The following is a 16,409-nucleotide window of genomic DNA, read 5'->3' as shown; positions in this document are numbered from 1 at the left end:
GGTCAAGCGTCACTCCCCTGCGGTGCAGCAGGGCTCTCATTAAGCTGCACCGCAGGGGTCAGTTTATAGAGAGGCAACATTATAAATAATTCAGGTTCCCCAGACTCCAAATTATGTCAAAAAACCTTCAGACTCAATATATATCTTCAAGTAACAATGGCAACTTTCATGAATTGAGATCTTATTGCACAATCATTTTTTGAAAGATATATTTATTTGAAAGGCAGAGTTACAAAGAGGCAGAGGAAGAGAGAGAGAGAGAGAGAGGGAGGGAGAGAGGGAGGCAGGGAGGAAGGGAGGGAGAGGGAGAGAGGAAAGAGGAGGAAAGAGGGAGAGAGAGAGAAAGGGAAAGAGGGAGAGAGAGGGAGAGGTCTCTCATCCATAGTTCACTCCCCAAATGGCTGCAACGGCCAGAGCTGCTCTGATCCAAAGCCAGGAGCCAGGAGCTTCTTCCAGGTCTCCCACCTGGGTGTAGGGGCCCAAGCATTTGGGCCTCTTTCTTCCACTGCTTTTCCAGGCTATAGCAGAGAGCTGGATTGGAAGTAGAGCAGTCAGGATTAGAACCAGTGCCCATATAGGATGCCGGCACAGCAGATGATGGCTTTACCTGCTAAACCACAGCACCGGCCCCCTACACAAGCAATTTTTAAAGCTTTATTGATTTATGTATTTGAAAGGAAGAGCAACAAAGAGAGGGAGCGATGAGACATCTTCCACTCACTAGGTCACTCCTACAAATGCCCATAGCAGCCAGGTTTGGGCCAGGACAAAGCCAGGAGCTCAGAATTTCATCCAGGTTTCCCACATGGCTGATAGGTGCCCAAGTACTTGGGCCATCTTCCAATGCCTTCCCAGGAGCATATTAGCTGGAAGCTGGATAGGAAGCAGTGCAGCCGGGCCTCAAACTAGCATTGATATGGGACGCTGGTGTCGTACGCAGTGGCTTAACCCACGGTGCCACATGCTGCCCCCAGCACAGGTTGTAAATGATTCATAGCATATGAATTATAATAAGTATATTGGGTGCTCCTCACAGAAACCTTATTATCATTTTTAAAGTATGAATTCATTTATTTGAGAATCAGAGAGGGCAACAGAGAGAGAGCCAGCCACCATCTGCTGGCCCAGTCCCCAGCGGGCAGCAATGGCGGAGGTTAAGCCCGGATCCTAGAACCTGGGAACTCTCTCCAGTTTTCCCACTTGGGTGGCAGCAACCCAATTACTTGAGCCATCACTGATGCCTCCCAGGGCCTGCACTGACAGGAAGATGGAATTGGGAGCTGGACCCAGATATTAAACGTGGGCACTCCCATGTGGAACACCAATATCTTAGTGACTTAACTGCTAGGGCAGGCACCTGTCTTTCCCCCCCTCCCTAACTTCCACCAAATAAAAACTGAGTTATTAATATCATTTCATAGATGGAGAATGTGAGGCACAGACAGGGTAGACAATTTGACCAAGTGTAGAAAGTAGCATTGCTGGAATGGAATCTAACTATCACTCAGAGTCTCTGTAGGCTTTAGCACTGCCTAATGGGGTCTTCCTATAGATCTATGCTGTAGTTTGATTACCCATCACCCCAAACTCAGGAATTCTGTTTCCAAAGTCTTAATGTTGATGGTACTAAGGGGGAGGGTAGTTTAATCTAATTATGGATTTAGGGGCTTTGGGGTATGTGTGATTGGATAGGACCAAGTGATTACGGTGGAATCCCCATGATTAAATCCTGGAGAATTTATGAGACCACATAGACATGGATACATAAGTGCTTCCTCTCACCATGTGAACCCTTGGGCCACCTGGGATTCTGTCAACAAGAACACCATCACCAGAGGCTGAACCAATGGGACCCACTCATCTTGAATGGCGAACCTCTAAAATAGTGAACCTGGGCCTCCTGGCTCAGTTAGTTAAGCCTCTGCCTACAACACCAACATCCCATATTGGAGTACCAGTTCAAGTCCCAGGTGCTCCACTTCCAATCCAACTCCCTGCTGATGCTCCTGGGAAAGCAGCAGACAATGGCCCAAGTGTTTGGGCCTTTGCCACCAACATGGGAGACCCAGATGGAGTTCCAGTTCCTGCCTTTGGCCTGGTCCAGCCCCAGCCGTTGCACCCATCTGGGGAGTGAACTAGAGGATAGATATGGGATGCTGGCTATTGTAGATGGTGACTTAACTCACTGTGCCATGGCACCAGCCCCACATCTTGATAAGCTTATGTTAGAATAACTGGCGTGTTCTATTTGGTAGTTTGCAAAACATCCTTACTTACATATAGATTTCCTTTTTACTTCTCTAAGGATGGTAGCTGGTGTTCAAATATATTCAAGTGAGAGTCAAAAACAGTAGAGGACTTGTTCAAGGTTGACCGACCAGACAAACGTCTATCTGATAATGCAGCTAGAGCTTACGACCGAATCTTCTAATGAAGCCCAAAAGAGTCCCAGGGACTTGTCTCTATGAATCCAGAAAGGTTAGGAAGTAAAGGGAAAAAAATACTATATACATAGGTAGAGGCTGTGTAGTAAGTGCACTCGACAGATCTATGACACACAGCATGAACAGAAAGCCACATTTAAAATCTATTTTTGTTTTTTGTCTACCACAATTGACTTCATATCGGTATCTATTTTTGGCTTTCTCTCCGTCCCAATTAAGATCTTGCAACTGCTGTAATTCTATCCTTTGGCAAACCTATGTTTAAGTCTTTCCCAAGCCTTGCCTTGCTAGAAGCCTTCCGAGGTGGGGGACGTCTGGCCAAATCTCTGTTCCCAGCTCCCCTTTTCTCTACTGCCTGAGTCCCAGTTTACAGAAGTAAAACTTTCCTTTCATTCACTCTTACTCATTGGGAGCCTTCAAACACTGCGAGAGAGATGGATCATTTCTATTACTGAGTTGGTCAAATTTCTCATCAAGCCCCCGTAATCTGCTGGCAGGGATAGTATCCTTGTGTCTCTGAGGCTTCTCTCCAGCTCATGGTGGAGCCTGGCCTGGGAAGCAGGTAGTTTGACTGTCTGCTGCCATAGCATTAGAGACACCAGGTGGTGGCCATTTTGCTGTGAAGACCTTGACTTTGCCATCCCCTGACTCCAGTCCTGACAGCATCAAGGCAGAGAGGGACAGTGGAGGTTAGCAAACACATGTCTCCTCCAGGTGGCAGACCTGGCACTGTTCCATGCCTCTCTCCACATTAGAAATAACAGTATCTGAGGTTTATAAAAAGCATGAAGGAGGGGCCAGTGCTGTGGCATAGTGGGTTAAAGCCCCAGCCTGTAGTGCTGGCATTCCATATGGGCACTGGTTCTAGTCCCGGCTGCTCCTCTTCCAAAACAGTTCTCTGTTATGGCCTGGGAAAGCAGAGGAGGGTGGTCCAAGTCTTTGGGCCCCTGCACCCACATGGGAGACCTGGAAGAAGCTCCTGGCTCCTGGCTTTGGATCAGCTCAGCTCTGGTTGTTGTGGTCAGTTGGGGAGTAAGCCAGCGGATAGAAGACCTCTCTCTCTGTCTTGACCTTTCTCTGTAACTCTGTCTTTCAAATAAATAAATAGTTAAAAAAAAAAAAAATCACGAAGGGGTAAATACAGATCACAATACTCGATTATGTCCTATCTAAAGAACAGGAAGAGAGGAGCTGATAGGCTCCCGACACAAAGAAGACATAAGCAGGTGCAAAGGCTGGTGGCCTGGGTTGACTGGTTTATGCTGCTTATATGTCTTGAAATATTGCACTGTACCCCATAACAGTGTGCAGGTATTTCTTGGTAATCAAACATTTTCTAAAATAAAAATTGTAAAAAAAATTCTGCTGACACCAAGCGAAACCTTGGCCTTTTCACCCACGAAGACACAATGGACCCTCTCGTCCTTTCTGTCACATTCTTTGAATGGACTCAAAGGGGAGATGCTGAGGGCCACGTTTATTTCACTGGTGAGAGAGACAGGCATCTCAGACTAGCACAGATAAGTTAGTGGTTCATGTTTTTTAAACACGGATCACATTTAGAAAAGAAACATCTAGATTTTTCCAAAAAAAAAAGTAGTATATTCCAAATTATCCATTTTTCCTGCCAGTGCATATATTTTGCTTATTGTCAGTCATCAGTTACTCTCTTTTTCTCATGTTGACCCTGTACTTGCTAGCATTAGTTTCATGGGTATTTTCTGTGTATTCTATGGTAAATACAGCCCTCTGTCCATGTGCATATAGCAACTATTCCCATAGCACTTACATTGTACAAGCAGATGTGTGTAGGCTCTACGCCAATACTGTGCCACTTTATATAAGAGACTTGAGCATCCTCGGATTTTGGTTTCCACTGGGGGTCCTGGAGCCAATCCCTCCAGGATACTTACGTGTACTTAACAATCATTAATAACACTGAAATCGTCTCTGCCTTGGTCACAGCCCGATGCTTTTTCTTTTTGCTATTAATTTCTCAAAGTAGATTAATCTGAACTCTTAAAAGTAGAGCATTTACTTATGTGCTGGTATAAAACAGATGTTCCCCAAAGCAACCAAGGATAAAGTATCTGGATTTTAAAACATAACATCATTTAATTAAGATTAATTCCGCCCTCTCAGAAGTTGATATGTGATTCTATTTGTGAGTATAACCCTGATTATTTACAAACATGAAGTGAAATTCCTAATCCTTCTATCTAGAATGGTCAGCCGTTTTCTGTCCATCTGTCCCCCCCCCCCTTTTTTTTTTTTTAAAAGATGTATTTCTTTATTTGAAAGGCAGTTACACAGAGCGGGAAAGCCAGAGAGAGAGAGAGAGAGATCTGTACCCACTGATTCACTCTTCACTCCCCAAATGGCTACAATGGCTGGGGCCGGGCAAGATCAAAGCCAGGAGCCTGGAACTCCATCCAAGTCTCCCATGCAGGTGCAGGGGCCCAAGCACTTGGGCCATCTTCTACTGCTTTCCTAGACGCATTAGCAGGGAGCTGGATTCGAGGCGGAGCAGCCAGAATTCCACACTCAAATGCAGGTGGTGGCTTAATCTGCTGGGCCACAGCGCCAGCCCCGGTACTCCTTTTTAGGCACTTGGACATGACCTAGAGACTGCTCAGGCTAAGGGTTTCCTCTCTGTATGGAGGAGAATGGGAAGTACCAGTGAGGGAAGGGTTAGGCAGGACAGCAAGAGCAGGGGAAGCTAGGAAGTTCCCCAAAATGCAGAACCTGCACCCTAAGCTCAAAGCCTGCATTTTGTCTGCCAGTACACTGGGCCCCTAAGGAAGTGTGTGTTCTCCAGATATGCTAGAGAGCACTGGGCTGCCTGAAGAACTGACTCTACTTGTTTTTCCCCTCTCACCCATGAGAAAGAAATTAAATTGTGTGTGGTGGAATGAGAAGGTCATGCCAATATGGCCGCTGGCAAGCTAGCCTCAATTACTCAGGAGTGGCTTTGGAACCCCCTGGGGAACCACCTGGCAACAGAGCCTGCCTGGCAATGGGCTGTGATTGGTTAGGACATAAACCGCTCCTTGACTGGATTGGCTGCCTTGGCTATATAAGCTGCTGTATCAACTGAAATAAACGAGTCTGAGGGCAGCTCACCTCTGGCCTGCTTTCCCCCAGCTCCTGGGGTCTGTGTGGTGACTCTGTGCCTCTTGCCCCTCAGAATGAATCCACTTCAACAATCGTGTGTATACAAAATCCCGTGCATGGTTTGCCCCACTGCTGCACTGCTGCAAGTGTCCTGAGGGACCGCCAGGCTGGCCGTCCACCTGTGCAGCCTTGCGCATTTGCTCTCTGCCAGCAGGCTGCGATTTGCAGCCCCTTGTGTGAGTGGGTTAAGGAGATTTACAGATTAGGCCATCCAGCGTTAACTGAGAATCCTTGCAGAGGGGACAACTGGCTTTGAAAGACTGCTGCAACAAAACAGAACAAACACAAATAAGAAAGGAAGACGAGGGGCTGGCGTTGTAGCAGGTTAAGCCATCACTTGCAAGGCCAGTTGGAGGCCCAGCTGCTCGGCTTCAGATACAGCAACCTGCCAAGGTACTTGGGAAGGCAACCAAAGACAGTCCAAGTACTTGGGCCCTGCCGCCCCCCGGGAAACCCAGATGGAATTTCAGGTCCCTGGCTTCAGGCTGCGGTGGTCCAGGCTGTTCCAGCAGGCAGGCAGGTGGGTAGAGAAAGGAAGTGTGCAGGGAGCCAGTTCAGGGTGACTTGGTAACTTACTGTCTGGGGCAAGAAAGGCACAAGGAAAACCTAGAACCATACTTTATTTTATATATCTCCAAAACTGGTTGCAGGGTTCGCTGTGGGACCCCTGAAGCCGAGTCTGCTCACTTGACACAGATCAAACCAATAATTGACGTAGGGGTGGTGGAAGAAATCAGGACTTCACTTGCAGTGTGCATAGCAAGGAATCTGGCAGCTATGGCTCACTGATTCCCTAACACCCCAGGGGCTCCAAGGCCGTGAATCTTGTAGCTTAAAGTGGGTACTGAGCGGTGCATGATCAGCGCTTGTGTTGGCCTCAGTTGGTCCACCTTGCATGTGGCCTTCCATTCACTGGTCAGTGATAGGGGCCAGTGTGCTTCTTTTGGAATGGCAAAGACAGGCTCCGGACTGTCTGGTTCCATGGGTAGCTTGGGTATTACTTTGCTTGAGCAGGTCCTGTGACTTCCTGCAAAGCTTTCAGAATAGAGGCCAAAACCGGGATGTTAACCATATGGGCAACTTGGGTCTTTGTGATCAGGGCTTGGCACTGGCTTTACCCATGTGTCACTCCCCTTAATTTAATGAGTTATTTTTTCCAGAGGAACTGCAAACTGAGGGAGAAACGCTGGGCCTGACAACGCCCAACAAAGGCATTAGGGGTAGGGCTCATTCTCACTTTTGAGATCAGTCCTTTTAGACTGTATTGTTAGGGACCTGTGATGTATTATCATGCCCCGGGGAAAGGTTGCATGAAAGTCACATGTTTTGTAAAGCAGTATCTTTGATTCTTAAAAATGTTATTGCTCAAAGTAGAAAACAATTATTTAAAGTATTTAACTGTTTTGGGTTGAAGTGTGCTCCCCAAAGATATATGAACGTACATGAAAGGGTTTGTACAAAAATGGAATTAAAGGGGGCACTGCATTGTGGCATGCAGGTTAGGCCGCCGCCTGCAACTTGGGCATCCCATATGAGTGCCTGTTCAAGTCCATGCTGTTCCACTTCCCATGCAGCTCCCTGCTAATGTGCCTGGCAATGCAATGGAAGATGGACCTGGTGGTTGTGCTCCTATCACCAGTGTAACTTTGCCTTTAAAAAAAAAATTCAAAAAAAGAATTAAAAGATGTTTATTTTGATGCCAAAATAATTTTAAATCTATGAGTGTGAGGGCTCTTTAAAACTTTTGTGGAAAGTGACTATTATTTAAAAACCATGCATGAATTTCAAAATTTTTCTGTACCCAAAATAAACTCATCTTTCAATCCCATCTTCCATGTGCATTTTGTTTAATTTTATTTTTATTTATTTGAAAGGCAGAGTTACAGAGAGAGAGATTAATCTTCAGTCTGGTAATTCACTCCCCAAAAGGCTGCAATGGCCAGGACTGGAGCCAGGACAAAGCCAGGAGCTTGGAACTCTATCCAGGTCTCCCACATGGGTGGCAGGAGCCCAAGTACTCAGACCATTATCTGATGCTACTATTTTCCTAGGCACCTTAGAAGGGAGATGGATTGGAAGCCAGGCAGCTGGGACTCAAGCCAGCACTCATGTGGGATGCCAGGCAACAGCTGAACTCGTCCAGGTCAGGCAGCATTCTCCCCTGCAGGTTTCAAAGGCGACATCCCTCTGCCCACACCCAGCTCCCAAGTGGGAGACAGTTTCTGCCTGTGGTCTTCAGCCACCCACCCAGGTTGTATGCTTTGTAATCACAGCCCTAGGACACTGATAAGAGTCACTACATACCTCTTACATAGACTTGCTCCTTTGTTTTGACATCAAATATACCCGAGGGGATTCTTTGCCCAAAATTTCCTTATGGCTCATGGTCCCAGAGCCTTGAAAGGGGGTGGGAAGTGGTGGAGAGGACAAGCAAGACCCAAGCTTTAACCATCTTTGTGTTTCCAGTACCAAGCAGGAAGCATGAAAATAAGAGCTGTGTAGTTTGTTTTTTTGAATGAAGCTCAGTCTTATTTTTCACTAACTTTATTAAACAAAAAAAGCTTCTAGAAATACTAGAGATTTTTCTCATATGCTGTTATAATAATCAATATGCCCTAATCCAGACTACAAATGAAAAATAATTGACTTTTTAACATTAAAAATAGAAATAAATAACATTCATGAGTGATTATTAAATGCTAAGTCCTGCTGAGTCCTGTCTACAGAGTTCATTTAGAATCTCATCACTGCCTTATTACTTACTCTGATTTTCAATGTGAAACTGAAAGGGTTAACAATCTCCCTAAGACTGTGGGGTTAGTAAGTGATAGAGCCAGGAAACCGGTGAGATCAATGCCCACAACCTTACTAAGACTGCAGCCACATGTGGCTATTTATATTTAAATGTAAATTAATTATGATTAAACAAGATTAGAAAATCAGTTCCTCAATTAAACTGACCATATTTCAAGCTCTCAACAGGCTTCTGGCAAACACTGCAGATACAGACTTTTCCCACTGACACAGGAGGTCCTGCTGGAAGGACACACACAAAAATGACACGGGCAGGCATTTGGCACAGTGCTTAGGTATCTATTTAATATACTACAGGACTTCGATTGTCACTGCTTATGGTTTAATAGACAACATGGTCCTCCTCTTCCCCTAGATAGCGTGCCTCTTTATCCACAAGTCGGCTCTCACCCTAAGTCTTTTCCCTTCCTTTTCCTTTATTCTCTTCCTTCTACTGTTCCTTCTGAACACTTCCTCAGCCATAAAGGCTGCATGACAGCTCTTAAAAGGTTGGAGCAGGTGGCCAGCGATGTGGTGTAATGTAGTGAGCTGCCACCTGCATTGCCAGCATTCCACCTGGGCGCTGGTTGGAGTCCCGGCTGCTCCACTCCCAATCCAGCTCCCTGCTAATGCACCTGGGAAAGCAGCAGAAGATGGCCCAAGTGCTTGGGCTCTTGCACCCACATGGGAGACCCAGAAGAAGCTCCTGGCTCCTGGCTTTGTTCTGGCCCAGTCCTGATGGTTGCAGCCATTTGGGGAAAAGAACCAGAGGATGAAAGACACCCCCTCCCCATCCCACCTCTGCTTTTCAAATACATAAAAAAAAAGTTGGAGCAGTGTTCCATTGTTCTTAGAGAATACTGCTCATCCTTGTGCCTCTTCAAATCCATTCTAAAGCTTGCTGATGCCAGGCTGATTCTATCGCTATCACTACCCCTGGCCAATTGCCAATTCCAACTCATGAATGGGATTGTTACTAGAGACAGCTGGATCTGAAGTCCTTGTGCTCACGCAAAAAGGTATTTCGGACACGAGACAGAGTAGCAATGAGAGGTAGTGAAGTTTAATGACGAGAATACCCACTTCAGATCCAGCAGGCACTATGGCACAGTGGGTTAAAGCCCCGGCCTGCGGTGCTGGCATCCCATATGGGTGCCAGTTTGAGTCCAACCTGCTCCATTTCTCATCCAGTTCCCTGCTAATGCCCCTGGGAAAGCAGTGGAAAATGGCCCAAGTCCTTAGGCCCCTATACCCACAAGGGAGAACTGGAAGAAGCTCTTGGCTCGTGCCTTCGGGTTGGCTCAGCTCCGGCCTGGCCATTGAGGACATTTGGGGAGTAAACTTGTGGATGGAAGACCTCTCTCTGCCTACCTCTCTCTATAAGTCTGACTTTCAAATAAATGAAAATAAATAAATAAAAAAAAAGCAAGGAGCTGGTTGGCTGTTGGTTAATTCTTAGAGGAGTTTCAGGTCTGAAGGTTCTTAGAGATGGAAATTGGGACTGAGCCGCGCCCCTTCAGCTCATGTCCAAGTTCCTGGTTGGTCAGTGGTGCTCCTGACCTCCCTCTGATTGGTCAGCAATGCCATGCTCTGCAGGAGATGTTTATGGTGGCCCAGTGGGCTTCAGTAATTCTGGGAGCTCCATGCAAGAGGTGGTTTGCTTCCCACCCTGGGCAAGAATTCCCCGGAAGCCAGACCTGGTGAAACTGACCATTTAGATGTGAATTACTGGAGAATTTCCTGGGTCAACTGCACCACTCCCTCTCTTCAGTGAAGTCCTTTAGCAATCTTAAAGGAACACAAGGAAACCCTGAGCTAAGGGTGGTTTGCTGGGTCCCAAGAATATGTTGGCCTTGCTTTCAGGGACACTAGAATAGGGATTCAGTTTTATTTTGGGTGGGTTTTATCCTTATCCTTAAGTCCAAGAATCTCTGTGTCGTCTGTTGCCTCCCTTAGGTCATTCTCAGCACTGAACTCTGGCAATGTGTCTGGGTGATTGCTAAGTCCTTCACTGATGTCGCTGGGCGTCAAAATGGAGTCACTGTGGTCAACCTTGTTCAGGCATCACACGCAGCTTCCTCGGGGATTCATCTGTCTCCACCAAGACCCTCTTCCAATCTCCAAACTGCAACTGCCACATTTCATTTATCACCCCCCAACCCCCGTTTCTCACAAAACCTGTAACCTTTCATTGAATTTTCTTGCCCTTTGGTTAAACAAAAATGGAAAGTATTAAAGGGGCAGGTTTTTAATGCAGCTGTTAAGACTCTACTTGGGGTACCCATGCATCCCGTATCGAAGTGCCTGCGTTCACAGTCTTGGCTCCACCCCCAATTCTAGCTTCTTGCTAATGCTGACTCATGAGGTCCCATCTGCTCCCTTTTGCCTGGCTATTACAGGCATTTCTGGAGTGAACCAGTAGACAGCAAAGTGCTCACTGTCTTTCTCTCTGCCTTTCAAACAAAAATAAATTAAAAAAAAAAATTAAGTGTTAAATCAGAGCTTCTTAATATAACAGAGTGACTAATATGTCTGTTTACCCTAGTAGTTGCTGATTTACAACACTAGCTGAAAGAAGAACTTATACTGAGCTGCTACAGGAAAAATTTTGTTCTTCAATGGAAAACCTGCATCCTGTGAGCAAACCATTGAAGTTATGGGATTTTGATTTCTAAGGTCCTTTTATTTTGCTTTACAATGTTTTTGAGTTCAGATAACTGATAGGAATGAAACTAATTCTTGCCTGAAGACACACGAATGAGATTGGGATTCAAATGATAACTGTGCAGAAGCCAGTTTTCATTTGCACATTCAGTTCAACATTCTTGATCTATACATGTGTCTGGTCTTTGAAACAGTTTACATCTGCCTGGTCACTTCATTATGTGAAATAAGGAAGTTCTGTAACTGAGTTTATTGCAGGTCTGTATGACACCTTTAACTCTCTATGGAACATGCTACTGGTTACCCCTTGCCTACCCTCCAGTCTCACCCTGGGCAGAGCTGTACCCACCGCCAACCCTCTCTCCACTCCAGCCCCGGTTCTTTGCCTCCTCCGAGCTGTTCCTTTTGCCTGGAACTCACTTTGCTCATGGGTGGCTTCCGTCCCTTCTTTCCTAAAACCAACAAGAACCACTTTCTGGAAAGCCTCTTCAGCCCTCTGAGAGTCAGTTACAAACCATCCTCTTCCAGCACAGGTAGCACTTGTTACAAACAGGATCTTGCATTTGTTGGAGGGAATAGTTAACACTTGCTAACACAATTAACCTTTTTCTCTGGCTGGGAACGGTGCAAGAGAGGAGAATGTTGCTAAGCTCAGGATGCACCCCTAGCCTCCCTGCCTGTGCTTTGCACGTGGTACAGACATAATTCCTATTCTAGACCAGTTGACCAGTTGACAGGAGAGAGGCCATGCTGACTGTAAGTATGTATTTGGAGTCATCAGCATATAGGTATGACTGTGAAAACGCACAAGAAGCGAAACAGCAAGCTGAGCCGCGTGGAGGCTCTAGGAACCTTGTGTAGTGGTCTGACTGCACAGCGGTCAAGGGATAGTCATTTGTAGGCAGGGAAATGGTGGCAGGTAAGAGGGCGCTGGGCCTGGTGCCCTCTCAGTGGCAGGGAGGGCAATTCGTTGCTGACACTACTCAGTCCTACATGTGCTGGACTGGCTGAAAGGGGAGGATTCACGGGCAGCATTAAAAGCATCCAGAAAGCTCAGAAAGCTGGGGCTGTGCAGCTGCCTACCTTTAAAACAACAGTGTGTGTGTGTGTGTGTGGGGGGGGTGACACTGTGGCACCGCAGGTTAAGCAGCTGCCTTGACATCAGTACCTGGCATGAGCCCCAGTTCGGGTCCCTGATGCTCCACTTCTGATCCAGCTCCCTGCTTATGTGCCTGGAAAGGGACAGGAATATGACCTGAGTACTTGGACCCCTACCACCCACACAGGAGACCCTGATGGAGTTCCAGCCTCCTGGCTTTGGCCTGGTCCAGCCTGGCTAGTTAAATGGCAGAGTTACAAGGTATGGATGGTATGCAGGCAGCAGTTTAACCTGCTGTGCTACAAGACCAGCCCCCACAAAATTTTTAACAACAATAAGAAAGCTTTGAGTGAATGTCTGCTGTAGGTTAAACCAGCCTTTCCAATGGAAATCAGCTGTTTATAATTCTTTGGCTAAGGTTTTTTTTAAAAATTTTTTATTCTTAAACCTTGGCTGGAGTGACAAACTGGCATCCTAAGGTTTACTTGGCTTATTTTTAAAACACTTTTATTTTTTAAATTTTAAACTTCTTTATAAAGAGACTAGGGTTTCCAGGAACACATGGCATTCCACCGGCCCAAGTGACCTGCCTGGGCGCTGTGATCTTTGAGGCCTGGGACCCCACCAGAGCAGAAGAGGCCTTTTTCTGTGTCGCAGAAAGGGAGCCATGAAGGTGGGTGTCTGCATCAGTGAGAAGTAAGGTTGCATGAGGTCAATTCGTGAGCCACACTGGATTTAATCTCTTTCACCCAGAATAAACAGCTCTTCTCCCTTCCCAAAATCAAGCCAGCCCCAGTCACCACTTCCCATTCATTTAAAACCAGTTAGTCTCATAATTTAGGATGAGATCCCAGGAAAGCTGACAGAGCTGCGCTGGAAGTGGAGCAGCCCGGACTAGAACCGGCGCCCATTTGGGATGCGGGCACTGTAGGCGGATTAACCCACTGTGCCACAGCGCTGGCCCCCGACCCGTTTGTAAGCCCAGTCTCCCAGTCTTGCATCCGAACATTGCTGTCACCGGAACCCTGTCCGCCTCAGGTCATTGGGAGTTTATCGTGGTGTCTTTTGCCCGAAAACGGAGAATGGCTTGGAGATCTCAGGGACTGTGGGCGCGGCACCCCGTTCACACCCGGAGTTACAAATCCGACTTGGGGTGGTGGTGCACAGAAGTGATAAAGAATAAATCAACGTGAATCCCGGATTCGCCTGCTCCCCCTTCCGCTTGCCTGCTGGGGTCGGTGGCGAGCAGTAGCCGGCGCCCAAAGGCAGCCCCCCGCCGCCCGCGCTCCGGGGCAGAGCCAGCCTTTTGTCCGGAGCTGAGCAGATGTAAATGCCTTTCCCCAGGTTTCTCCCCGCTGTGCGTCCTGGAGTGACTCTAGCTCTGCCTGCTCGGCTCCCGGCACCACCCCCGCCCCCAGGGTCCGGGGCAGGCTCGGGCAGGCCTGCACACCCCGGGGGCCTGGACCGTGGGAGGCTCCTCCCCTCCCGGGGATGCTGGAGGGGCTGTGCCATTCTCTGCGCCGGACCCTGGCTCGGGGCTGCAGGCAGAGCACCTGCACTCGGCCGCACCTCCAGCTCTGGCGTTCAGCTGCCCGCTTCCGGCCGCCGCCGCGCCCCGCAGCCCAGCGCCCCCGCAGCGTCCGCATGGCCAGCCCTCTGCACGCCGCCGCGGGCCTCTCCCTCCAGGTACCGGAGCCCCCGCGTGTGCAGAACGGGGGAGCGCTGGAACCCGGCTTGCGGAGTCCGCGCCCTGGTGCAGCATCTTCCGTAACCCTGGCACCCGCTGCTGCCTCTCCCCGGCCCTCCATAGAGGTCCCTGCCGGCCGCGCGGGGTTGTGACCCTTCCCGGGAGACGTGGGGGTCGCCACGGAAGCCGCTTAGGGGGGAGGCATCTCTGGGCTGCCAGCCCTCGCAGCCACCCCCAAAATATCTTGACCGCAGCCTTCTCCCTGCTGGGACCCGGTTTTATTGAGCAGATTTTTTTTTTTTTTAAATGCCTGCACCTTTTCCCAATTAGCTCGGGTCACGCTGTTTTTTATCTTTTCAATTGTGCCCTAGCGCCAGGAGGCTTGGTGGGGTTTGGCGTCGGTGCTCTGGCACGGGAGGACCCTGCCCGTGGGGAAAATGGTTCCCGCCGGTCCCCGACCCCCTTGCAGGCTTGCTATTGTGCGCGCGTGATTGACGAGGCCACGAGGCTGAGCGCGCCCGGGAGATTTTCCTATAAATGGCTTAGAAGCCCAGTCTGGACGCTTTCCTCGGATATAACGGGGACAATCGCCTTCCTGTTCCTGGCTGGCCTGGAATCTCAGCGGGCTGCCCAGGCCAGCGCAGGGGCGCCCGCAGCCGCGACCCGGCGCCCAGCGGGCAGCGGAGAGCAGCGCTCCCGGGGCGCGCCGGTGCGGGTCCCGGGTCCCGGAGCGGGGTTGCCGGGGCCCCTAGCGGAGCGCGCGGAGAAATGGTGAGTCCCAGCGACCCCCGCGGACCCCCGGCACCCACCTGGGTGGACTTAATGGAGCCTGCCTTCTTTTTTAAGGACTGCAGTAAGGCGTGTGCCGCGGAAGGTGCCGGAGACCGAGGAGATGGAGGAGCCGGAGAGGTGGCGAAGACGTTCCAGGTGAGTTGTTTTGCCCGGGATTAAGTGTGCGAAGCCACATCCAGCTGGGTAAATTCGCGGCTTGTTGCGATTTGGGGGAATTTTCACTGCGTGAATTACATGTAGCTTAGGTCCTCTGGGTATGTTCCTAACAAACATTTGCCTGGCTGTTCGTTGCTCGCTTTATTTCGCGAACGCTAAATACTGCCTAGACCTTTCTCTGAGTGCATAATATGGAGTTTAGGTGCGGCCCTTCCTTTCCTGGAGGAAGAAGCTGAAATTGTTCAGTCATCTCATTAAGGGGCACGTAACACTGTACAGAAGTGTTGCATTTTTTTTAAAGATTTATTTATGTGAAAGGCAGAATTACAGATACATTATAAATATATAGAGAGAGTCTTCCATCCGCTGGTTCACTCCCCAAATGGCTGCAATGGCCGGAGCTGAGTCCATCTAAAGCCAGGAGCCAGGAGCTCCTTCTGGGTCTCTCACCCGAGTGCAGGGACCCAAGGACTTTCCCAGGCCATTAGCAGGGAGCAAGATTGGAAGTGAAACAGCCGGACAACTCAACACCCATGTGAGATGCTGGCTTTGCAGGAGGTGGCTTAATCCCCCTAGGCCACCATATTGCTGGCCCTGAAGGGTTGCATTTCTTGTTCTGTCTGAATAATGGGTTTATATTTTAAATGGGGGAATAAGATGATAAGAATCTCATCACAGTACCTTGAAAGTCATAGACTATACGGGGCAGACATATTGTCTTTCCCCCATCAGTCATTATCTACCTTCCCCCTAACAACAGAGGTTTTCGCTCCTCATTGTGCAGGGCTGTGCTCTCCTGCCTGCCTGCCTGTCATTGTCACCCATTGTAGAGGGTGCTAATGATCTCACTTCCTGGCATAGTTGAGAGAGGGAGTGTCACTTGACTGAGGAGTTTCACTCAGCTTTCACAGTGTACTGGGCATTGGAAATCTAACAGTAATTAAAATTTCAGTCTCTGCTACCAGAGATTTAAAAAACACACACACAATAGACTCTTGGAGTTCTCTTTCTAATTTGTATTCAATTTGTATTATTTTAGCTTCTGGGGTGGGCATTGTTGCATAGTGGTTTCAGCTGTAGCTTGGGTCATTGGCGTCTTGTATCTCTGGGTGTGGGTTCAAGTCCCAGCTACACTATGTTTCCAATTCAGCTTCCTGTTAATGCACCTGGGGGATGGAGGGGCAGTGGATCATGGAGCTCATACTTGGGTTTCTCCTGCGTCAGACCTGGCTGTTGTGGGTATTTGAGTAGCAAATCCATAGATAGAAGATCTCTTTGTCTCTCCCTCTCTGTCACTCTGCTTTTGAAATAAATAAATCTTTAAAAAAAAGATTTATTTATTTGAAAGTCAGAGTTACAGAGAGAGGAGAGGCGGAGAGAGAGAGAGAGGTCTTCCATCAGTGGTTCACTCCCCAAATGGCCGCAATGGCCAGAGCTGCGCCGATCCAAAGCCAGGAGCCAGGAGCTTCCTCCAGGCTTCCCACACAGGGGAAGGGGCCCAAGGACATGGGCCATCTTCTACTGCTTTCCCAGGCCATAGCAGAGAGCTGGATAGGAAGTGGAGCAGCGGGGTTTTGAACTGGTGCCCATGTGAGAAGCC

At 48.5% G+C, this 16,409-nt stretch overlaps 1 protein-coding gene across 1 annotated transcript in view; it reads left to right on the top strand.

Annotated features, from left to right (window-relative positions):
* Positions 1-16,409, top strand: part of BCAT1 (branched chain amino acid transaminase 1) — a 121,423-nt gene that overhangs the window by 26,015 nt on the left and 78,999 nt on the right. Inside the window, exon 2 of the mRNA XM_062195527.1 lies at positions 14,708-14,788. Coding sequence (XP_062051511.1) covers positions 14,708-14,788 — 81 coding nt within the window. The remainder of the gene's footprint in view (positions 1-14,707; positions 14,789-16,409) is intronic.

This window comes from Lepus europaeus, chromosome 6, assembly GCF_033115175.1.
Source record: "Lepus europaeus isolate LE1 chromosome 6, mLepTim1.pri, whole genome shotgun sequence".
Taxonomy (NCBI): domain Eukaryota; kingdom Metazoa; phylum Chordata; class Mammalia; order Lagomorpha; family Leporidae; genus Lepus; species Lepus europaeus.
This window is presented reverse-complemented; position numbering and strand designations above follow the sequence as displayed.